Genomic DNA, 24,980 nt, shown 5'->3' on the forward strand with positions numbered 1-24,980 from the left:
CAACAAGGCATGACCTAGACCTTGAACATGTTAATTACAAATTCACCCTAGAGGTCCTTTTGTCTTCTGGAGGAGAACAGTTTTGAAATTTAAATATATAAACGAAAAACAAATAACGGTGTGTTCTTCTCAGATTAAAATCCTATATAAATTTGCATATAAATAAGCATGGTTCATCTCCTGGCAAATTGCTGATTCTGCCTTCTAGACTGATAACATCGTCCACTGCTGCTGGAGCATCCATTGACCTTAAACCAAAGGTTACTTGGACAGTATGTTATTTAATCTAAGTCCATACAAAGTTTTTTATATATATATATATATATATATATATATATATATATATATATATATAAAAATCACTTGGGGCCAGATTTTCAAAGGCATTTAGGCATCTAAATATGCAGATAGGTGCCTAGGCAGGTTAGGCACCTAACCCCACTCAAAAAGAATTAGGCACTTTAGAAAAATCCAATCTGCGTCTTTAGGCACCTAAATACCTTTGAAAATCTGGCCCTTAATGCCTACCGAATTAAAGCCACAGTGAAAGAAACTGCTACAAGAATAACCCTTCTGTCAGGTGGTGACAGCAGCAACAAGGGGTGGGTTCAATGAGTAGGGTTTCCTCTGAACATTACAAAACAGAATTAGCCGAGCCTCCACCCAGAAACCTGGGAAAACTAAACACCATTCCTGGACACGTGTGAGTCCCATTACTTCCTCACTTGCAAACACTGAGTCTATGGATAAGAAGAGAAAACTTTTATTAAGAAAAAAAGGAATACAGCATTAATTTGGGAAACATAGCAACAGTTATTCAAAATTATATAAACCAGTAAGTAAACGCCCACCCCACAGTATCTTTGGCAGTAGTCCTTTGTCTCAGTTTCCCCGCTTGCAGTGTGAAAGTCTGATGGATGAATGTCCCTGTAACATGCCATTTCTCCCTTCCCTGCACTGCCTCCCATTCATGGCTTGTTGTCCAAGGTCAGCAACATCCCAGAGTCCAGGGGCGTATTCAAGTGGGTTCATCTCCTGCCCATGAGGGAGAGTGATGGTTGAGTGGTGCCTCTGTCACTCCCATCTCTATAGCTGTTGCTTTTTCAGCATGCTAATGCCACCACTGCTCACTGCTGTCTGTTCTGAGGTTCCATCACCTACCCCAGTCCTTAGTGATTTCAGCTCTTCGTCATTCCACTGGGTACTGGAGAACTTCACTGATGCCTCTTCTGAGTTGTCTTTCATTGCAATGCTATCCCCACACCAGACCTAAGGCTATGTTTACACTATGCACCTTTTAGCCACACAGCTGTGCCACTAAAAGGCGGGCAGTGTAGCTGCTCTTTGTCAGCAGGAGAGAGCTCTCCCGCCGACCAAATAAATCCACCCCTAACGAGAGGCAGTAGCTTTGTCGGCAGGAGAGCTCTCCTGCCGACAAAGCGCTGTTCACACTGACGCTTTTCGTCAGTAAAACTTTTGTCATTCCAGGGGGTGTTTTTTCCACACCCCTGAACGAAAAATGTTTAATGGACGAAAATGCAGTGTAGACAAAGCCTAAGGCTCAGACCCCTAGACCCGCTTATCAGTGATTTCAAATCCAATAATCACTGAGAAGAAACAAGGACTCCCAACTGAGTCTCATCAGCTCTGACTTGTAAACATTAGAGGGGAGGGTCAAATGGCATCTAAAAGAGTGTACACAACCAGATAAGAACACCTGTCTCAACCCCTCTAACTTTTTCCTGGATTTGGCATCACTACGCCCATTGAGTGAGTGAGGTTAAATTTAGGGTGACTCCCCCTCACTTTGGGGTGACTCCCCCTCACTATATTATGTACAGTCCTGCTGCCCTTTAGTCATACAATAAGGATAACATTTCATAACCCTTTGCATGACTTAAGTGAATTTTAACCCCAAAACAGTCTAAAATGATACATTTGGCAAGCAAGCATGTCTACTTATCTAGGCAGAATAGGTGTCTATGCAAATATGCAAGCCCTTTTCCCCCAGTTCATCAACAGATGGCAGGGGAAAGCTCTTTGAGTCCACTGGCTTACACAGGTTAAATACACCATAATTCTTCCTATAAAACTGTAATTCCATCTCTGGGTTTTGGTAGCATTAACAAATCGATCTATCTATACAGCACCTTCAATCAATGTAGTGCCTGAAAGCTTTACAAATGTATTAAAGTGAACATACACAATTCTTTTGTTTTTTCCTCCATTAGACAGACAGAATACACAAGGGTTTTTTTTGTTTATGGGGATGGGGTACAATGGGCAAGATAGGCCAGAGAAAGATCATTTTGCTGTGAAGACTCTGAGGTTGGTTGTCATTCTGGTCTCACCTGGAAGTGAGTTCCACAGTTCTAAGCCTGTTGCCTAGGGAATTCTGTTTCCTGGTCACACAAGTTTCATTCTTGAAGGTAACAGTTCCTTGGTTCCAGTGGAATGTAGCAGTCATGGGTGGTCATGATCATGATGCTTTGTGAGGCAGACCCTCAGGTAACTTGGGCCAATCACCTGGAGAGCTATGAAGATAAAGATTGAAACCTTGAATCTGATGCGGTGTTCATTTGGAGCCAGTGCAGAAGTGGAAATGCTCTTGGGGGTCTTTTGTTGTGCAAATTGGCTGCTACGTTCTGAACCAGTTGGAGCTTTGTTCAGGTCAGTTGTCATCCCTAGATTTGCATGACAGTAGTGAAGTCTGGAACTCATAAATGCATGGACACCATGACCAAGTTCAAATCTGTCAGAATATGCCATCGTTTCTTGGGCAGTGATAGGTAGAAAAGAACATTTTTTGCAGCCAGGGCTTTCTGGGTTATCCAAAATTGGTAAGAAGTTCAGTATTTTAGTAAATATTTACTTTTATGATTTTTCTATGTTAAACGCTCATAATTTTCTGTATGCTAACCAAAAGCCTTGTTATTCTGTATTTATTTATTTATTGCCCTATATATATTTGAACTAAAAAGTTTTGTCCTTCAATTGAGCCTAATGGATGAAGGAAAAATTAACTCAAAAATGGAATGTGTGAAATCTTTTAACTCCTGTTTTTACGCTTACTTTACTAATGTAGTCTAGGTGTCCAGGGAAAAGACCCCTCAAAATTTCTACAAAAGTATGATATAAACATAACAGGGATTGATAAGGAATATGTGTTATTGCACATGGGTTCTGTAATGGATAAAATAATTACCTATTGAAAGATGTTTTTAATTCATTAAAAATTGTTGTGTTGTCATAGCTGTTAGTAATAATGACCGGATTAGAATTCCATTTATCTTATTTATCACGTAATCTAAAGATATCCTAAAATAAATTCCATCAGTCATTAGAACTTATGGTAACATTTTTGTGATCACCAGCTGAGGCTAGGGCTTTTCTTGGTGCCAGAAAAGCTGAAGTCTAGTGGGAAGCCAAGGAAACAGAAGAATTAAATGGCTTGGGACAAATATATTTCAGTCCATGTTACAGCTTGCTTGGATTTGTTTCTTATATTGGTATACAGTCCAATATCTTTTTACAGTATTGTGACAGGGCACTATTAGTAGTCCCCTGATCATTGATGTTGCTGCAGCATGAAGAAGGTGCAGGCTTAGCTGTGAGCAATTAAACACTTTCGGTTGGTGGATTATGAGCACCCCTGGGTGGTCATCACTGGGCTAATGATTTAATTGGGGGGATATAAATGTAAGGAACAGGAAGCAGGGAACTGAGAAGGAAAATTCAGAGGGGGAGCCTCAGCTGAGGAGTGAGGGCTGTGTTGAAGAGTCCTCTTGCTGCAAGCTTGCATTACACTGTGTTGCTTTGTAACCAAAGAGTAAATCCATGCTTGGTGAAAGGGTGTCAACCTAGTGTGTGTTTGTGACCATGCAAACTGGCCAGGTAATGGCCAGTACCCTGGATAGCAACAGAGGCTCCGTGACAAGTATTTTAACATCTTCTAGCACTAAAATATTATTAACCTCTGCATTTACTTGGTACATTGAATATATAAGTAGTATTTGAAGTCAAGTAGCACAGGAAAATCTCCAAGTTCCTCACTTGAAGGAGCCATGATTCAGCCCAGGTTATACAGATACAGTGCCTATCTCAATAGGGCACTATGATAATTCAAATAACAATAATATAAAGGTACAGGTTTAAAATAATGGGGTATTCTTTTAATGTTGGGAGGGTTTTAGAAGATTTTTTTTCTTCTGATACCAGAGATTTTCCATGTATAACCTGCAATTTCTTATTTCACAAAATGATCACTCTTCATTTATTCTCATCACTCTGTACTAACCCATCAGTGTTGTCTTCCTCTAAAGGTCTTAAATAATTGAACGTGTCACTTGACAGTATATCTCCCATTTTTGAAGTTCATTGTTATAGTGATAGTTCTGAAAGGGAACATTATCAAGGACCTTGGAAAATATATTCTGTTTAGGACATAAGTACGTACTCCACCTCTGGGGCAGCCTTGATCTCCAAGCATAGTAAAGTCCTTCCTCCAAGTGGCCCTGTGGTCCACTTTAGGACCAATGGAACTTGGGTTCTTGAGGCTCAGTGCCTCTACCTACTGGCTGCAGACATAAATAAACAATCCCTATGGCCTCTAGGACATTACTGTTCACAATGAGAGGAAATCAAGGCCCAACAGATAAGGATAAACAACATTTTATTCCCAGAAAGGAGACGGGTAAATTAAAAGAAAGGGAAGAGGACAGGCAAAGGAATTAATGATGTATCAAACAGATGAATAAGCAACCTGTCTCACAGCAATAATCGGACACAAAATGCCCATAAACTAAGTAAAATAACAAAAATGCCCCCCGTGTCTTCCCACAAGCCGTAGCTGTCTGATGGAGATGGAGGTCAATTGGAAGGACTGTTGTCCTTTACTGGGAAACCAGTAGCTCTCCTTTTTGGCTGGAATGGGTCTTCACATCCCTGGCTGCAGGAGAGGCCTCCAAGGCTCAGCTGGAAAGTGGTTTTAGTATATTCTGAAACAAGACAATAGTCATTTCCCCCCATTATTAAATACATATTATTGCCTCTGTTTTTTATTTTGAGGATTGCTTGGATTTTTCTATATATTCTGTACCACACTTACTGACAGAATTCCTGCTCTTTGTGTGCACATTCTGAAAACAATAACAGGAAAGTTGGGGTAGGGGGGATGAGGAAAAAGCAGTCTTGCCTGAATTCGTAACTGCCTTGTCAGGTAGAATAGAAATATCTTGGGGGTTTGCTGCAGTGAGAGATGAGTAGAAGGGTCAGCTAGAGTGGCAGTCATGAGGCATTCAGCTGGATGTAGCAGCAGTGGGTTGGACTGATGGGATGTGAGGGATCAGGTAAAATATTGGAAGAGAGCAAGTCCTGTGAACCTGGTTCAGAGTGGGGTAGGTACACTGGTTTGGAATTGTGAAGGGGAGAGGCTGACTGGAGGTCAGGTGGAAAGGAATCAGTGGTGAGCTGGCAGGCCAGGCAGCTGCAGAAGCTGAAAGAATGGGCTACATAATCTGGGAAGGCCATGATGGGAGAATGGTACTGGAGGGCAGGTTGGGTCAAGGGAACGTGTTACACCAAAGGTTTGCAGTACCAATGGGAGCACCCTAGGCACTTAGGTGCACAAGCCCCACTGACTTTCAATGAAACGTAGGCTCCTAAGTCACTTAAGCACTTTTAACATTTTACCCTTAGTTTGAAGTTCCTATTAAATGTCTTAAATTTAATGAAAATCGCAAGGTGAATTCTGCCAATGGGAAACCAGCCCTTTCTTCCATTAACTTGGCACTTACTAATACTCCTCTCCTTTATGCCTTGAAAAGTCATAGAAAAAGTGAACCTTCTCTCTAAACTTTGGTGCTTTAACTTGAAAAGGTCTCTTGGTAAATTAGCATGTCTCACTTTCTGCAAGTGTTACTAAAGGGTGTTGGCTTTTACAGGATCCTAAAGCATGTATTCATTTAACGTGAAAACAATCTATACAGAAATTATAAGAGAAAATCCCAGAGATTTTGTATTGCAGCAGGATGCAGCATCTCTTTTCCTGGGTAGGACACTTGTGTAAAAGAAAACATAGAGGATAGAGAGAAGCAATCATAATAATAGTTAGCATTATTGTTTATATGATGTTAGAGTTGATCAGATCTGTCAGAGCACACAACTCTGCTCTCATATATGCATGCATAACCCTTACTAGCTTAATAGCAATCGCAGGGGTGCATCTGAAAGTAATATCAGATGCAAAAAGACTAGAAATCTAATGCTGCGTATTATGAGGGAAATGCCATAGTTTCCACCTCAAGGGCCTGGGCCTGGTCCTGGTCCTGTTGCCATAGAAGTTGTCAAGGTTCCTTCCCCGCTCTGAATGCTAGGGTACAGATGTGGGGACCTGCATGAAAGACCCCCTAAGCTTATTCTTAGGTTAAAAACTTCCTCAAGGTACAAACTTTGCCTTGTCCTTGAACCCTATGAACCCTATGCTGCCACCACCAAGCGTGTTAAACAAAGAACAGGGAAAGAGCCCACTTGGAGACGTCTTCCCCCAATATATCCCGCCAAGCCCTACACCCCTGGGGAAGGCTTGATAAAAATCCTCAGCAATTTGTACAGGTGAACACAGACCCAAACCCTGGGATCTTAAGAACAATGAAAAAACAATCAGATTCTTAAAAGAAGAATTTTAATTAAAGAAAAGATAAAAGAATCACCTCTGTAAAATCAGGATGGTAAATACCTTACAAGGTAATCAGATTCAAAACATAGAGAACCCCTCTAGGCAAAACCTTAAATTACAAAAAGACACAAAAACAGGAATATACATTCCATTCAGCACAGCTATTTTACCAGCCATTAAACAAAGGAAATCTAATGCATTTCTAGCTAGATTACTTACTAACTTTTTACAGGAGTTCTGAGCTGCATTCCTGATCTGTTCCTGGCAAAAGCATCACACAGACCCTTTGTTCTCCCCCGCCCCCCAGCTTTGAAAGTATCTTGTCTCCTCATTGGTCATTTTGATCAAGTGCCAGCAAGGTTATCTTAGCTTCTTAACCCTTTACAGGTGAAAGGGTTTTGCCTCTGGCCAAGAGGGATTTTATAGCACTGTGGACAGAAAAGTGGTTACCCTTCCCTTTATATTTATGACAGAAGTCAATGAGGGTTTTGGTAGTGGGAGCTGGATTGGGCCCCCAATTCATCAAATATAGATAGCAATGGATGGTATTGTTTTTCTAATTTGGCTTGAGTTTTTACTTTCAGACTCTGTTCTTATGCTTATAATTTTTGCTATGTGTTAGGTTAGGTTTTGATTGAGTTAAAAATATACGCAAAGTTGCTTCAAGATGAAGGAGGGCTTTTTATAAATTTGCGCTGACTGCATATTAGATTAAGTGCATTTTAGATTATGTCTATTTAGATTCTTTGGTACAATTTGGATGTTTTATGCACAATTTCTTTGAGCTGGATGGGTGTATGTGACATGCCGAAAAGTAAATGTTTGATCGTTTAAATTGTTTTTATTTGTAATATAAAATAACCCTTCAGTGGGGTTGTCGTCTTGAAAATTGGCTAGGAAATGTGCTAATTCAATTTTCTCACAAAATTTGTACTGCAAGTCTGTTACCTATGTTAGATCCCACCACGCGTAAATTCCCTCTACCACATTTCTTACATGCTTGTCCATCTGTGTATATGTACTTTGAGAAATGGAACATCCAGTTAACCAGAGCAGTCAAAGCAAGGCTTCTGTAGTGCTTTACATAGAAAACCAGCTGCAAAGGGAAGCCATATGGTCCTAGTCAGTTTGACCCTGTGCACACTATGGCTTATAATAATGTTTGACTCTCTGCCCCACAATAACCTATGTGCATATTCTTAAATAGTGCAGGAGGGATTTAGGGAAAAGCACATTTTGTTACCAATTTCATTTACTGAATAGGCATAAACTTTTATCAAATATAGGGAAGATGGAAAAATACATGTACAGTTTAAAAAGTCCTCTTTCTTATCCTGCTCAACAGAGAATATCTTCTGTGTACTTTATAGAGTCTTAGCGTTCGTCACTAATTTAAAGTACACTTCTATTCTGGATGGTGACTAAAAAATGACAGTATAGAATTGTGTTTGTCTCAATGATTTCCAGATAAAATATGCTTCCATGGAAAAAACATTTATTTTTCCCTAATTGCCGGCCTCAGAAACTCCATTTCGGATTTGCAGATAAATCTGAGTTAATTCTTTCTCACAGACCATCACCAATGATAAAATCTCTGCAGGTCAGATTAGGCTCTCAGGTAGACTCTGTGGCACCATATTGCTTTCAGTTGGTTACTATAGGTTTAGTGGATGTGTAATTGGAACTTAATGAAGAATTCTATCATCATGCCTCTACCAAGCAGTAGCAAATGTTGGGGTCTTACAAGTCAGTTTCCGATTGGAGGAGAAGTCATAGGTGCAGACTTTGAATATATTCTTAGTGAAACTTGTTTTTTTTTTACACATATACACAAGTCTTGAAACAGAAGTGGTCACAAATACATGCAAACAATCTTCTCTTTAAGAACTCTCAGACAAACACCAATGCTCAATTCTCAGGGAGCAACTCTGCCTCAAGAACTGACTATAGTTACAGAGATTAAGGCAGAGCACAAACTCCGTAGCTGCTTGCCACAGTTCCCCTAAAGGAACCACAACAAAACAAACAAACACAGCATTTCTTCCAGGACTAGAAACTTGCTCATATCCAAAGAAAAATAACTTGTAAGACGATGTCATAGCACCATCTGGACATTCCTGTCATAATACTGCAGATGATGTGCAAGAAGGAATAGAATCCAAATCATTCTCCATCTGTGCTGACTTTTCAGGAATAATAGAAGTAAAACATATTTTTATCACTGTCAGCAGATATAATTCTGAATACACACAGAAACCAGATCTGATGCCATTTTTATATAATTTTCAGAGTAGAATTTGCACTTTAAGGCTGTTAGACAAACTTCAGAGGCATGAAAGTATGCATGTTGAAAAATTAGACAGTTTTGTAAAAGACAAAACAAAAGTATAAACTTCACCAATCATTAAGTTTTTGTTTTTATTGATTAGTTCTGTGGACTGTGAGGCCTTCATGTGAATGACGTTTATAGCTGTCAAGTCCTATTAATTGCAAAGCAACTGAATTTAGTAATTTTCCCTCCCCACATTGAGTCATGAGACTGGGTATGCAGGAAACTTGGGGTTACTGATAGGTGATGTTGAGAATATAACTGGTTTATTCCTATGGCATTATCAATTTTTTTAGATTGTATGTTTCTTTTGGGCAATAGTTAATCCACTGTCGCACTTTGTTAGATTCTCTTAGACCCATATGCATCCACTTGTCAATATATAAAGGAGTTCAATATCCCTTATATATTGTAACATAGATACAGAGAAACTGGAAGAAAATGTAAATTAAAGTGGGTTTATAGCCACTTTTTCATAAAGAAACAATTGCCGTGATAAATATAAAATCATAACAATGAGTGACCAAATTAACTGTGCCCCTGAGGCTGCTCTAACCCGTGCTGTGGAGGTGGTGGTGGGCAGGGGAGAGTGCAGGATGTTATTTCAGTCCTTGCAGCAGCTCCGAATCTGGGAGGCACAAAAATGGTTTAAGGCTGCCTTTGTCCCCCCCAGTCCTCAGGATGAGTCTTCTTGCTGTGCCTCTCAGGAATCACAAAACAGAATCTGTCCCTAATTAACTTGTGAATCCCAAAGCCAAACATGGAGTACCTTCTTCCATTGCTGTGGAGATTCAGTTACAGCCCAAGAGAATGTACTCTGGCATAAAAAGCCTATGTTGTATAACAAGGGGAAAAAAGCCTCAGATGATTTTGACAGCTTCTCAAATTCTGTGTTTTTTCCACAGTCAATATGGGCAGTTAACTGAATTTCTTAACTGTTTAAGATTTCTGCTCAGAAACCCAATTAAATCTAAAAGAGAAGCCACAAATCCACTCACCACTTCTGTCTTTTAAAAAAATTCTCCTGGACCCACTGTTTCCCAGGTCCTCATTTTCTGTCCAATCCTGCAAGGTTCTTAGTGTGTCTGGAAAGTTTCTGAGCAACCTAGCTTCCTATCATGGCCAAGGAGCATTGAGGTTTGAGGAACTAACAGCAGGAACCCACACCTTGCAGGTTTGGACTAAATCCTCTTATAGATCCATAAGAGAGCCATCACCCAATTTATGTGTACAGTGTTGATCAATATCAGCCTGGGTCTAAACCGTATATCAGGCATGGCGTTTCTGCTCATCCTTGCTAATGGGTTAGTTGTACAGTACAGTACCTGCTCATTGGCTATACAATAAGTTAACAGCTCTCATTTTTCAGTTCAGAAGGTGGAGCAAGCTACTAGTGGAGAGGCCGTTCTAATAAACAAACTAAGGAAATACAGCCTAGATGCAGCTACTCTAAGGTGGGTGTGTAACTGGTTGGAAAACCATTCTCAGAGTGTAGTTATCAGTGGTTCACAGTCAAGCCAGAAGGGCATATTGAGTGAGGTCCCACAGGGATCAGCTCTGGGTCCAATTTTGTTCAACATCTTCATCAGTGATTTAGATAATGGTATAGAGAATACACTTATAAAGTTTGCAGATGGTACCAAGCAGGGAGGGGTTACAAGTGCTTTGGAGGGTAGGATTAAAATTCAAAATGATCTGGACGAACTGGAAAAATGGTCTGAAGAAAATGAGATGAAATTCAATAAGGACAAATGTAGAGTACTCCATTTAGGAAGGAACAGTCAGTCGCATACATACAATGTGGGAAATGACTAGGAAGGAGTACTGTGGAAAAGGATCTGGGGGTCATAGTGGATCACAAGCTAAATACGAGTCAACAGTGTGCTTACAACTTCTGGTGAGGCTTCTCTACCAAGATGTTCCATAAAATAATCTCCCATGTGTAAACCCTCCTCCTAGCCTGTTCAAGTTCTTGCCGGTTTATTCACAGAGAAAACAAATGCTTTCCAGCAAAGGGCTTCTCCTCTTTGACTCTAGACTTAGACTGTAAGGTATCTCTGCTAATGCTATCTGTCCTTTAGAGACCCTATATTCAAATGCCCTTTTGTTTCCCACACATCCCATACCTCCCCTATTATAATTATATTTTTTACAGCCTCCCAAAATGTACTGGACAGCTCATAGAACAAATAAAAATTCCTGTGTCAAAGAGCTTACTATCTCATTACAGGTAAGATGCAATGAGCAATACCATAGTAAATAAAAGGATAGCAGTGGGTGGCACAGATAAGGGTGACACTAACAAGATCACAAAATTATCTGTAAAAAGAAAAGGAGTACTTGTGGCACCTTAGAGACTAACAAATTTATTAGAGCATAAGTTTTCGTGAGCTACAGCTCACTTCATCGGATAGCTTATGCTCTAATAAATTTATTAGTCTCTAAGGTGCCACAAGTACTCCTTTTCTTTTTGCGAATACAGACTAACACGGCTGCTACTCTGAAACCTAAAATTATCTGTGTTTATGTGCAGGCCTGCTATTAATTTCAGAGAGGAGGGTGGTGGTTGTGTGGAGAACTGAGGCAATAGAAGGTGAAAAACATGTAATAGAAAAGGTCAGAAAGAGATCAAGGAAGACTGTAGAACTAGGGAGAGGCAAATTGAAAAGAAGAGCTTCACTCACCTTCTTCAAATCCACTAGGTCTGTGATACCTTTGGGTGAAGAGTCCAGACCTTCTTGAGCTTGTATTATCGCCTGGTTTAGATCTTACGGGCTACAGTCTGCCATACCTTACATCCTGAGTAACCCTGGGTGCAAATGAGGGCAGAATTTGGCTCTGTGAGCCTGATCCTCTGCTGGTGTAAAATGCCATAGGTCCAATGACTACTATCTAAACTGTTAGTGTTTGAACTAGTTTGTAAGACCTCTATATGGCTCTAGATGGAGCAACACACTATTAGCAATTAGTAAATAATCTGTTAGACTGGCAATTCACAATCATCTCATTGACAATGCTAATAAGATCTGAGTGAATTAGCCACAGGCTGTCTTGTTTGCTGAATTTGGTCAGCAATAGACTTAAACTTGTGTAAAAAAAAAAAAAAAAAAAAAAAAAAAAAGCCAAACACAGGGAATTGGTGATGTTTTTTATTAATGCACTTGTGATAGTGGCAGTAATGGGAATGTCAAAATTATTTAATGAGTTTGTACTGACACAAGCATTGCTACAGCTGCTGTTTTTCCTCTTTTCTTCTAATTTTTCCATGTAGAGTTCTCAGTACCATCAGTCAAGAGGACTGGGGGAAATAGAGACAAAGGAAACTTTAGTCTTTGTCATTCGCAAGGTCAACTGAAGGGATAAGGTTAGAAATAATGTTGACAGTTGGCAAGGCTACTTATAAAAGCAGAGGCATGATGGGCTTTTGTTTGTTTTATTGAGGTTTATGTTGCATTATATAGAATGCACGCTAATTTAGATTGGGTGTTTGTTTCAGAAAATATGATACTTATGTATATGCCAACACATCTTTGCCTTTTTCATATAATCAGATTAATCTCATAATTCCTAACATGTATGTTGTGCCTCTAACAATTTTTAAAATATTTTCCTCTTCTTGAAATCTGTGTTATTTAACCCCAAAAAGGTCATTCAGAATTATGATGGAAATTTAACTCCATTAACAGGTGACCTGAACAATTTTTTAAAAGATTGTATGAATTTATTTTTCATAGTTCCTTTGGGCAGGTACTGTACTTTCAATTCCGTCTGTAAAGCAATAAGCACGTGTATAAAACTATTATTTGTTATGGTAGCATCTAGGAATACTAGTCAAAGACCACGGCCCCATTGTGCTAGGCACTGTACAGGCACATACAAAAAAAGACAGTCCCTACCTCAAAAGGCTTACAATCTACAGTCAGACAGGAGAGAGAACAGACAGAGGATCGGGGTGGATTGAGAGGATGTGGTTACAAATCTTCGCAGACAAGCAGAGGCCTCAGCTTGCTATCCAAATAGGCAGTGATTTGCAAGCATCATGGCGCTTGACATAAATATTAAATAATATAAATAAAAGAGGATTTTATAAGGAAGTCTCCTTAAACTCCATATTCTTTAGCTTTATCCACATGTCCCCCAGGAAAAAAGTATCTTGATATATTTAGTGCCAGCTTCTTATCTTAAATATGAGACTGTTCTTGCATTCTCTCCCATAGTCTAGTATTTCATTTTTGCCTTACATTTGTGTATGCTGTTTGTGAAAGGTGCTGGATAGAGAGGCTTGGAGAATGAAGTGCTCTGTTTACGCATAGTACGAATATAGCATTGTCAATGGCAAGGCCAAATTTTCTACACAGCCCTACAAAAGTGACTCAGTGGTATGCAAGAATCTGGCTTTAATTTGCAGCATGTATTTAGGGAGGTACAGTATATAAACTAATTGTCCACTTGATTAAAAGCACCGATTGTGGTAACTTTTATTTTTTTCTTTGCTTTTCTTTTCAGATCCTGGATACGGGAACTTATCACCACACTGTGACAAAAGCAGATGTTCCTGATCATATCCTTTACGCTACTGGAACCTGTGTTCTTATAATTGGATCTATTGGAGTTACAGGAAACCTTTTGGTTTTTTATGCATTTTACAGGTACAGAAATTCAGTTCCAGACATGGTTGATTTAGCAAACCCAATGACTTGAGTTTGTAAAGTAGAGTGTATGTGTGTGTGATATGTGAGTGAGAATATTATGAATCAGTTTCCTCTCTGCACATATTTGTTGATGATGTAAGATGCAGAAATGACCATGTGCATATTATCACTAAGAGCATCACTGTAAATTCCTTTTCCTTTGAGTAATTAAAACCTATGAGAAAATAAACATGTGGGATTTGTTTTATGTTGTTTTACAATTACAGATTTGAAGAAATGCTTAATTGCACCATTATATTCTCTCTTGCACTCTCACTGACTCCCTTCACCCTCTACCGCCCAAGAATATGTAAAAGATACTATGAAGACTGCTTCATACAGTCATCTGAAGGTGCTGGGCCTGGGGGAGTTGGATCCAGGAAGCGCCATGGTACATGGAATGAGGATATGCCATCAATGCTCTCCATGCCTGCAGACAGACAGTAGGATTCCTGTCCGTATTTATACTTTGATGGCTCATGACAATGTAAAGCCAGGAGAGTTCTCCTGTCAACATAATAAAACCAGCTCAAGTAACTGTGTCGGCGGGAGAGCATCTCCCACCGACATAGTGATGTGCACATCAGCGTTTAGGCTGGTAAAACCTATGCCACTTGGGGGTGTTTTTTCACACCCATCTGGAAGGGCTGGTTTAGTGGAGAACAATGGCACAGGGAAGTGGTCCCATCCCACACCAAGAGCCTGACACCTATGAGAATTTTTTCCTGCCATCAGGACAGACAAGCAGAGCATGGTGTGGAGCCAGCACTCACAGCTTTTATACCTTTCCATCCAAGATCTGAGGGCTTCATCATCTTTTTTGCTCACAGCAGCAGAGGGGTGAATCTAGGTCAGCTGTCTGCAGGGCCGGATTTCCAATTAGGCACAGTAGCGGTGCCTAAAAGAGAAAAGTTGTCTCCTGGCATGGGTTGGTGGCTGCCCAATATGTGGGGCTGGAGCAGGGTGAGCGTTCGAGTCAGCCCGCATGAGGGCACTGTGAGCCATGGCCGGGAAGGGTGGCTGCTGCAGGTGCTGGGAGCATCCCAGCCACTTCCCAATCTCGGCTGCCTCTGCCTTGTGCCTGGGAAGGACTGGGTTTGGAGTGGCTGGCGCCCCATTCTCTTGCACAGGCAGAGCAGGAGCGTGACTACCCTGCTGGGCTGCACAAGGGACGGAAGACACCCAGGGCCTGTTCACCGTGGAGAGAGGTACAGTTCCCTCATTGCACCTTGCCTGGCTCAGGCTGGGAATGCCATGCATAGCAGAGGGTCTCGTGCCTTCCAGGGAAGGTTGTAACCTGCTGTCTCCACTGCCCTGGGACTGCTCTGCCAACGGAGAGGGGAGCTAGGAGCGAGCAGCGCTGCTTTGAGCGGCTGCTGCAGGGAGGAAAGGGACCAGTATATTGTGGCCGGCACAAATTTGATACAATCCGTAATAAGTTTCACCTTCATATTGGTGCAGGGTCAGCTGTAGGCGGGTAGGAGTCGGGGGGCTGAAGATGCTGTTCCGAGGGGCACATAAAGTGTAAATTCAGTCCTGGCTGTCTGAATTTTGATGCATTGATTCCCACAGGCTGATGTTGAAATACTTTTCCCACCGCAAAATATTATTGCAATACTTACTATTTTGCCCTTCATACAAAAATTTAAAAATGGCTCAACTTTGAAACTTGACCTGTTAATAGTGCTCCATCAGCCAATGAGTTTGAAAAAAATATTGGTTAGCTAATATTACTATATGCTATTGGAAAATCACTTCTGAGCATGCTCATTAGATATGTTACAAAGTAAAATAGATTATGCAAATTTTTCTTTTAAAAATAGCTTTTTAACATGGCAATGTTTAACATCAGGGACAGAAGAAAGTTCTGGTTTTGTGAAAACTGCAGTTGTAGCAATTTCACACATTTTGCTGCATTCTGCAGTGTTCTGCAAAATCTAAGCTTTCATTTAAAATGTGGGGGTTTTTTTTCTTTGCAGTTGGACAGTTAGTATATGGCTTCTTTGAAGCACTTTCTGATAGCTGAAGGGTGGATTCATGTGGCACAGCTAAAATTTTGCACAAAGATTGAGTGGAGAGAGAGAGAGAAATGAGACAGCAGTATTTACAGTAGGCAGAAAATGTAGGTTATATCTTGGTCAGGCTTTTCTATGCAAGTCACTGCTTTGAGGAAGCTGAGTGCCACTTTTGGCATATGCCTTGAATTTAAATGAATATGCAAATGAGAAACTGCACAGAAAATCATTGAGATGAAAGCTTCACAGTGCCCCTTTTACAGTCACTTTCCAGTTTAATGATTTTAGAAGCCAAGAGAGTAGAATCAGCATTATATACAAACTTCTTGACAATGGAGGGGTCAGATATAATTATGGTCACCACAATGAGCTACTGTAGTTATAAACTGCTTCATTGCTTCAGCTTCTTTGTTGAAACACATCATAAAGATATTCTATTGCAATTTTAACCCATCTGTGATCATTATGGTAGGTACACAGAGCAGTGATGAGTGTGTATTTTGCCCCATGTACCTGCTACATTACATGGCACTGAAGCAGTTAAAATTGTCTCAGCATTTCCATTTTGCATGTATATCTTCAAGGATTTATAGCTGGGATGTAACAGTTCTCCCAGGCAGAAATTTGGCATACAAGTTAAGGCAAATGTTATAAATACTACTGAGCTAGTTGGACAAAATGAAAATATATAATTGTACCTTATGGTACTTTGTCTCTTTACACACCAGTTACTGTTTTAATTATAAGTATATAGTCTAGAGTTTTGCTTCTTATAAACAGCTCTATAATTTGAGACTCTCAATGAATAAAATGTCATTTGGTCTTGAGTATCTCCTTTGATGCTCCGGTTATCAAAAAGCACTTTGCAAAAAATGAGTTAGGTCCTGCTAATACAGTGACTGACTAAACCAGCACAGCAGCTATTAAAAATTCAGTGATCGCCCATGTGCAGCCTTTGACACTTTACTCTCTCTTAGGGTCTGACCCTGTGAAATGGTGAGCACTCTCAACCTACTGCTGTCAATGGCAACTGAGCGTGCTCAGCACATGTCAGGATCTGGCTCTATTGAGCAAAAACATGTTTCTCAGGAAATTTAGAGTTCTCTCCTATTCTATTAAAATGGAGTGTGGTAAGTATGGGTATATTCAATATATTTCTACATTTATTGATAAACTGTTGGAAAATAGATCCTTTCCTGTTCCCCTAGTCATTGTTCCAAAATCCTGACATCCATAGCTGTGGTAATGGATTGATGAATGAAGCATAAAATTGTGAATGAACCTAGAAAGTGTCAGATTCTTTGACTAAGTAAACAGTAAAAACAAAGTTAACTCTCTGGCTTGTATGTATGTATTTATTTATTTTATTGCATTATTTTCAAGCAACAAGAAACTGAGGACACCGCCAAACTACTTTATAATGAATTTGGCTGTGAGTGACTTCCTGATGTCTGCTTCTCAGGCCCCCATTTGCTTTATCAACAGTTTGCACAAAGAGTGGATACTTGGCGAAATAGGTACTTTTCAATACTACTTTATATCTCCCTCTGCATGGGACCCTATCTTAGCCATCAGCTTGTGGCATGGAAGCAGCAGAACAAGATCCTAAGGCCCAAGCCAGAGTCTTGACCTCATCAACCAACAGGACTGGCACAAAGTCACTGAATCCCTATCCTCTTGTGCTTGATAGTTTTGGTTCCTTCCCCTTCCAGTCCTTTGAATGAAAGAAATCAAACCTCTGGCTTCAAGAGTAACACCATAGTGATCACATGACCATGAAGTGAGCTGTAGCTCACGAAAGCTTATGCTCAAATAAATTTGTTAGTCTCTAAGGTGCCACAAGTACTCCTTTTCTTTTTGCGAATACAGACTAACACGGCTGCTACTCTAACAGGCTTGATGATGGGTAGAATAACTCATAATTTGTTAAGCCATAGATAGAGGGTTTTTTTCTTTTTCTTGGTTGACAGTGAATTATGTATTCACATAATTTGTTTCAAAATGTATACCTGGAGCCCAGTGCGAGGCCCCTGGGAGAATTCAATCAGTAAAGAGAATCGCAAAATGAGAGAGCCAAATGATGGCCTCAACTGCTTCTCTCATTCCCGAAACAAGGAAACATGTGAGGTCTAAACTGTAGCTCCTTTTGAAAATATTGCAAGCTCCAATTAAAGGCCTGATTCACAATTGCGTTAGTTCTGCTTTTAGTCTGGCATAATTCCATTGATAGCAATAGAAATAAATCAGCATAAAATTGGAGTAGCACAGTGGTGAGTCAGGTCCTGAAACAACCTATTTAGTACCAGCAGAAGAGATTTATTCATTGGGCTTGCAATATTGTTTGTCTCTCCCACTTTGCTGTTTAGATATCGGTACAAATCCTGCCTGCCATGCTTACACAAGTCATCCCAGGATCATAAATGGGACAATTATTTGGATTTGGTCCATTAACTCCATGCTCCTGACATTGACATTACTTTTGGTGTCAATTGTGTCATTTTGAACTATGTGCTGTCTCTAGCATACCATCATGTTTCTCTAGTGTACCATCATGTGTGATGACACGGTGTCATAGAAAATTCTAAGAAACAACTATTTGACACTGATTTCCAGGTCAAATTCTTCAAATTGCAGCTCTGTCTGTCTTTGTCTATTAGCAGAATATACAAAGGAAAAATCATTCTGCCTCAAAGTGAAAACTGTAACTTTAAAGAACATTTTGTACCATATTTCATAAGACCAGTGGCTATTTTCTCTATCTAGGCTTTTAAATAGGCATGAAGTCAAAAGCACCTTTGCATTTTTAATTCATATAAAACAAAATTAGAGATACAATGTGGGTGAAGTTTTATAAGACCACTGCTATTGGTGAGAGAGACAAGTTTTCAAGTTACACAGAGCTCTTCTTCAGATCTGGGAAAGATACTAGTGTGTCACAGCTAAATATAAGATAGAACGAATCATTAGAATGAGTAGTTAACACATATTTCAAGGGACCATTAAAGGTGAAGTGCCCATTAACCCCTCTCCAGTCATACGGGGAAGGGGTTGGGGAAAGAGTCTGGGGTGGGAGGCGTGGGATCATAGGCACGGGAACTAGAGGTGCGGAAGGTTCTGCAGAACCCCCAGGTTTTATGCAGGCTCCTGCCTGGGGCTCCCAGTTGCTGCCCCCCCTCCCTCCCGGGTCCCTGCTCCCACCCCCAACTGTGACTCCATCTTCAGCCCCCTTACCCCTGTCTGGGTCTCCCTCTCCCAGAGACACGACCCTGCTCCCAGCCCCAGCTGGGGATGGGGGAAGGACAGGAGTAAGGGTACTGGTTTTCAGCACCCCCACTATTACTGAGTTCCAGCACCACTGCACGGGATTAAGTAGGTTACAGATTGTTGAAATGAGCCATAAATCCAGTGTCTGTGTTCAGTCCATAATTGTTAGTGTCTAGCAGAGTTATGAATTTAAGCTCCCAGGCTGTCCTTCTGAAGGTGTGCATCTTTCCTTTGAGGATGAGGTCTGTGAAGTCAGATACAGAGCAGTCATTTTGTGAAAAGTAAAAGGTGATATGGTGTTTTTTGTCTTTTATCATTTTCCTATGTGAATTTATAGAAGAGCATAGTGATTTTCATTTCACCCTCATAGTTGTTACTGGTCATTTAGTGCATTGGATGAGATACACCACATGTTATGATAGGCATTTGTTGGACCCATGGATCTTGAAAGGTGTGTTGTGGGGGATGTTGATCATCATAGCAGTGAAACTAAGTCTATAACGGCGAACCGTGGCCACTGAGATCTGTGGGGGGAGGAGGGCATGCCTGCAGAAGGTCAATATCAGCAAAATGTCTCTTGGCCTGCAATCAGATTACCCTGATGGGCCGCATGCGGCCCGTGAGCTGCAGGTTGCCCACCACTGGGCTATAGGTTTTGTATCTTGTTCTGGCATGGTCTGGTGCCATTAAAAGTTGGTATTTCATGGTCTATGGGGAGCTTGCTTCTGATGGTGAGCTTGGAGCGGTTGGGGGGGTTGTTTGAAGGCCTAAAGAGGGGATCCATCCTGATTTCTTTTATGATGTGGTATTCACTGAGTGTGGGTTGTAATTGTTGTTGATACCCCGCATGGGTTCCAGCATAGGGTGGCAGTCGGAGGGGTTTTATTTCTGTATTGAAGCAGGTTCTCTCAGGGTATTTGGGTAGCCCTTTCCCCCTAGATTGGAGAGGTATTAATTGGCCGCTTCACCTTGAATGGTCCCTTGAAATAGGTGTTAACTACTTATGCTTAACCATCTGTTTCACCCGATATTTAGCAGTGACACTCTGGGTATGTCTACAGTGCAATTAAAAACCTGCAGCTGGCCTGTGCCCTCTGACTGGGCTTGCGGGTCTCAGGCTGAAGGGCTGTTGAATTGCAGTGTAGAAGCTCAGTCTTTACGACCATGCAAGGTGGGAGGGTTCCAAAGGGTAGCCCAAGCCCAAAAATCTATACCACAGCCCCTCTTCTCAAGTCCTGGGAGCCTGAATCAACTGATTCGGGCCAGCCATCGGTTTTTAATTGCAGTGTAGATTTACCCTCTGAGTAAGGTTTCCCAGATCTGAAGAAGAGCTCCATGTAGCTCAAAAGCTTCTCTCTCTCACCAACAGAAGTTGGTCCAATAAATGATTTAATCTTACTCATCCTGTCTCTCTAATATCCTGGGATCAACAGAGCATAAACACTGCATAAAACAATGTTCATTTTTTGATATATCCTTTTGTCTCTAGGAGACAAATGTCTATTTCTGCATAGTTAAGGTCATTATATTGGGCAGCATTCCAGGAAAATGTAACTTTAATTGTATTGGATTTTTCTTGAGGCAATTTTCCAATGACAAATGATTCTCAGTCATAGCCTGCAGTAGATGGTGGGACATTTTTCTTGCTTCCTTTTATATTAATTTTATATTTGCCCTATTAAACAAAAAATAAACTGGTGATGCAGGAAGGCTGTATAAATTCCTGTGATAGGGAAGTGTCTTGAGTCAAGAACAGTGTGATCACAAATGGGAAGTTTATTGCATCAGGCTGTAAGAGAGAGTTCTACATTTGTTTAGAAACCTAAAAATCTTTCGCTCCACTTTTCTGTTTAGGTTGTGACGTGTATGCTTTTTGCGGGGCGCTCTTTGGAATAACCTCAATGATGACTTTATTAGCTATTTCCATTGATCGATACCTTGTGATCACTAAGCCTCTGCAATCCATGCGGTGGACTTCCAAGAAACACACGTCGCAGATCATTGTTATTGTCTGGCTCTACTCGCTGGGATGGAGCGTGGCTCCACTTCTTGGGTGGAGTACGTTGTTTACTCTTTTGTGTGTGTGTTTGTACATTATGGCACTTTTGCTTTGTTGGAGATGTGTAAAACAGCCAAAGGCATTATTCTTGAGTGTATATATATAGCTAATGCCTGGGGGGTTGCTATAGTATAGTATATCTGTGTCTATTGCAGAGCAGGTGTTCTTTTTTTCCAGGTATACTCAAGCAGAACAAATACCCCAATGGCATACTAGGCTTATCTCAGTACTTCTCAAGTCAGAAAGGGTAGGTACCTTCTCTCTTCAGCAGTAGTCGTCAGCACACTCTTACTTTCTCAGTCATTTTTTACGTCAAGAGATTAAGGGTCATATTATCAAAAGCCTGCGTTCTCTTCTGAGCTTGAAAATAAAGGTAGGAGTAACTAATGTCATGTGGATATCTGAGGTGAAGATGCAGCCTTGTAGTTGGTTAACTACATTAAATCAATAGCAACCTTGGTTGTTTGCACATGCAAAATTGGGTGTGCAAAAAGGGAGGATACATTGAGGCAAGGCTAAGACTTAACCCCTAATATTTTTTACTGGCCTTGTATAAATAAATTGAAGTGACTCTCTCAGGAGGAGTAAAATATTAGCGTTCCCACTTTTAAAACAAGTAGCTTTGAAAAATAATACTGAAAAATAGTACATCTTCCTATTCAATGAGAAAAATTTGTCATCTCCATTTCAGCCTGAACAGAGATTACATAAAAAATCATAATACAATATTTTAAGTCTTTTTAAGTCCTACTTCAAAGTCCACTGAAGATAGGATGACTCTGTCTATTGACTTTAATGGTGTTTGGAGCAGGACCTTCAATTCCCCTACCTTCTTATCTTTGCTAATGTATCTCAGTCTGGCTCCTAAATTTTTCCTTGGAAGTGTTTGACAATTCTAATCTTGTTTAGCACTATCCTGTCTTCTGACAGTGGCCAATGCCAGTTGCTTCAGAGGGAATGACCAAACAGGCAAATATTGACCCCTGTTGTCCGCTCCCCAGCTTCTGTCAGTCAGAGGCTAGGGACACCCAGAGCATCTTGGCTAATAGCCATTGATCAACCTATCCTCCATGAATTTATCAAATTCTTTTTTGATCCCCATTATAGTTTTTCCTTTCACAACATCACCTGGCAACAAATTCCACAGGTTGACTGTGCATTGTATGAAGAAGTTATTTCCTTCTGTTAGTTTTAAACCTGCTGCCTATTAATTTCAGCGGGTGATCCTTGATTCTTGTGTTATGTGAAGGCGTAAATAACACTTCCTTATTCACTTCCGCCATGCCATTCATGATTTTATAGATCTCTACCATATCCTCCCATTAGTCCCCTCTTTTCCAAGCTGAAAATTTAGATTTGCATCTAAAATCCATCTGTTTACTTGCTTCCACTTATTTAATTTGGAATTAAACTTAGATCATAAATAATTTTAGCTTCCTGTGCTTTTAGTTTCCTTTCTCTTTCCTTTTTTAAAGGCCTGCTTTCTTCCTGATCCACAGTTTTTCCTTTATTCTCTTTTCCAAGTGATCTCTCCCTCCTTTCTCTTCCCGCTGTCCCTCCCTTCTCTTTCTCCACTGCCTGCCACAACCTTCTCTTACTCTCTGCTACTAAACTTCTCCAGACACATGCATGCACACGCTTTCACCGCACACCTACCTGTCCCTACACCCACCCACAGATCCATCACTTGCCAAATATCTTCCCCACCACACATACATCCAATCACCCATTAGTCATGACTTCCGTCATCTATTGGGTCATACACAGATTTCTCTCCACCCTCAACCTCTTATGCTGGGACATTATGAATATCTATCTCCCCTGCTTGGCATCTCCTTACCCCTTCTCAGACAGCCTGGCTAAGTATGGCAGGGGGATGTGAGAAAAACGGGGGAAGAATAGTCTTCTGGTTAAGGCACAAACCTTTGAGCCAGAGAGCCACAGTTGATAAGGATTCTATTCCTAGACTCCCCACTCCTGACTGATCTTGCCCAATCACTTGGCCTCAGTCTCTTAATTTTCCTGTCTGTAAAAATGGTATCACAGTACTTTCCTATCTCACAGGGCTATCATTTATTAATATTTGTTAAGCACTCTAAAATCCTCAGCTTAAATGTGCTACAGTGTAGGAAAATAATATTTTTGAAGGTCAACATTTTAAAAAATGACTATCCGTTTTGGATGCTGGATTTTTTGTGTGTGCCCAATTTGAGACATCTTAAAGGATCTTTAAGTGGGTGGATACTCAGCACTTCTGAAAATTGGACCTCTTTAAAGCATCCAAAAATCAAGGCACTCAGAATTATAGGTTATCTCTGAAAATGTCAGCCTTACGCAACAATAATATTAGCTTGGTCTTCTGAGGATTTCATCTGAGGCTCTCAAAGTGCTTTACAGATTTTAAGGTGTCATTAACCCCTCTTGAAAATCTTGGTCTAAATCTAGATATTTATCACAAGTAAGATTTTTGGTCTTAAACTTTGATATTGTCCCTTTGGCTGTAAATTTCTCTACTTCTGGGATTTTACTTCATGATCTTAAAGTGAGGTTCCATTGTGAGAAATAACCTAGCAAAAATTATACCTTCTTACTCAACAGAAATATTCCTGGGGTCAGATCTTCAGTTGACATAAACTTGTGGAGCTAACGTGATATACACTCGTTGAGGATCTGGCTCCTTGTGTTTGTTCGGTCATATCTACTGACTTTAGTGATACAAATAGCATCTTACTACTTTTGAGCCTGGTAGCGTCAAAACAGATGGATAAGCTGGATTTCTGCTTATTATTGTGCATCATTCACAGACATGTTTTGTTAAATCCCATTTGGTTAAATCTGTGCAATGGGGATGTAACAAAGGATATAATTTAGCCAGCAGGACATTTATTGATTTATTGCTTTGAGCAGGGGGTTGGACTAGATGACCTCCTGAGGTCCCTTCCAACCCTAATATTCTATGATTCTATGATTGATGATGGTGTTGCACAAAAAAGGAGAAACTGAGGCTGAGTTTGCAGGGCTAGTAGTTGGGGGCAGGTATGTGGATGGATTTTTACTTAAAGGCAGACCGTGACACTGTGTTCACAGACACTTTTCAGCATAGAGCAACACTTGAATATTTTGAATTAGTGCATTTAGTGTTTGAATAAGCAGAAAAACCTCTTCATACATAACAAGAGTGTATAATGTCATCACAAATAGTAATGAAATCTGTTTACTCATTTTTTCCTTCAGGAACTGAGACAAGCATGCCACTTTCTGCTTGAAAATGTGTTTGTATTTTTAGAATTGACCTGTTTTTGGTCAAAACAAAAGGTAATCTGGATTTTGTGGGTTTTCCCCCTTTCCCTCTTTTATCCCCTTTTCTAGTGTAGAACCAAAAATGGGAAGGGGGGAAATGATTTCTGTTTGAATCAAATTCAGATGTTTGATTTTGAATCAAAATGAATTTTTTGTTTGATTTCAATGAAAAATTAAAACCTGTCACATTTTCAAACAAATCCACATTTTATTTTGTTTTCTTAAATTTTCACTGAACATGCTTTCCATTTTTGGAACAGACTTAATATTATCCTAAACTATTAATTCACTATAAAGCCAGAAGCATTTTAGCCTTCTCGTCCCCTTCATCAGAATCTTATGAAGTGCTGATTTAAACTCATGTTATTCCTTTTACTGCAAGTGAACTTGCAGTATAACAACTGACAATAGCCTTCTTGCTTTAATATTAAGATAACATAATTCCATGCCTTGCTTTGCTGTTCTAGTTTTCTGTATTGATTTGTTTATTAACTAGCTTTATTTTAAAAGATAACAAACGAGGTTATTATTAGATATCCCAGTAACAGCATTTTTATATCATCATTGCTGTCTTACAACTCTTCTGTTACCAGTATCTAAAACTGAATTATTGTGAACATAGAATATGGCATTTTTCCTGCAGTTG

At 40.2% G+C, this 24,980-nt stretch overlaps 1 protein-coding gene across 5 annotated transcripts in view; it reads left to right on the forward strand.

The window, feature by feature from the left end:
- LOC119855279 (melanopsin-like) overlaps positions 1–24,980 on the forward strand; it is a 72,049-nt gene that overhangs the window by 14,375 nt on the left and 32,694 nt on the right. For 3 of the 5 annotated variants that reach the window (XR_006280592.1, XM_038401031.2, XM_043512617.1), the window contains exons 2-4: positions 13,512–13,654; positions 17,095–17,228; positions 20,830–21,033. Coding sequence is in view for 4 of the 5 variants with exons in the window: in XM_038401031.2 (XP_038256959.2) it covers positions 13,512–13,654; positions 17,095–17,228; positions 20,830–21,033 (481 nt within the window). In the remaining variant the exon portion in view is untranslated. Of the gene's footprint in view, positions 1–11,160; positions 11,236–13,511; positions 13,655–17,094; positions 17,229–20,829; positions 21,034–24,980 lie in introns of all 5 variants that reach the window. The other 2 variants (XM_043512619.1, XM_043512618.1) reach the window with 2 other exon arrangements.

The sequence above is a fragment of the Dermochelys coriacea genome, chromosome 4, assembly GCF_009764565.3.
Source record: "Dermochelys coriacea isolate rDerCor1 chromosome 4, rDerCor1.pri.v4, whole genome shotgun sequence".
NCBI classification, from domain to species: domain Eukaryota; kingdom Metazoa; phylum Chordata; order Testudines; family Dermochelyidae; genus Dermochelys; species Dermochelys coriacea.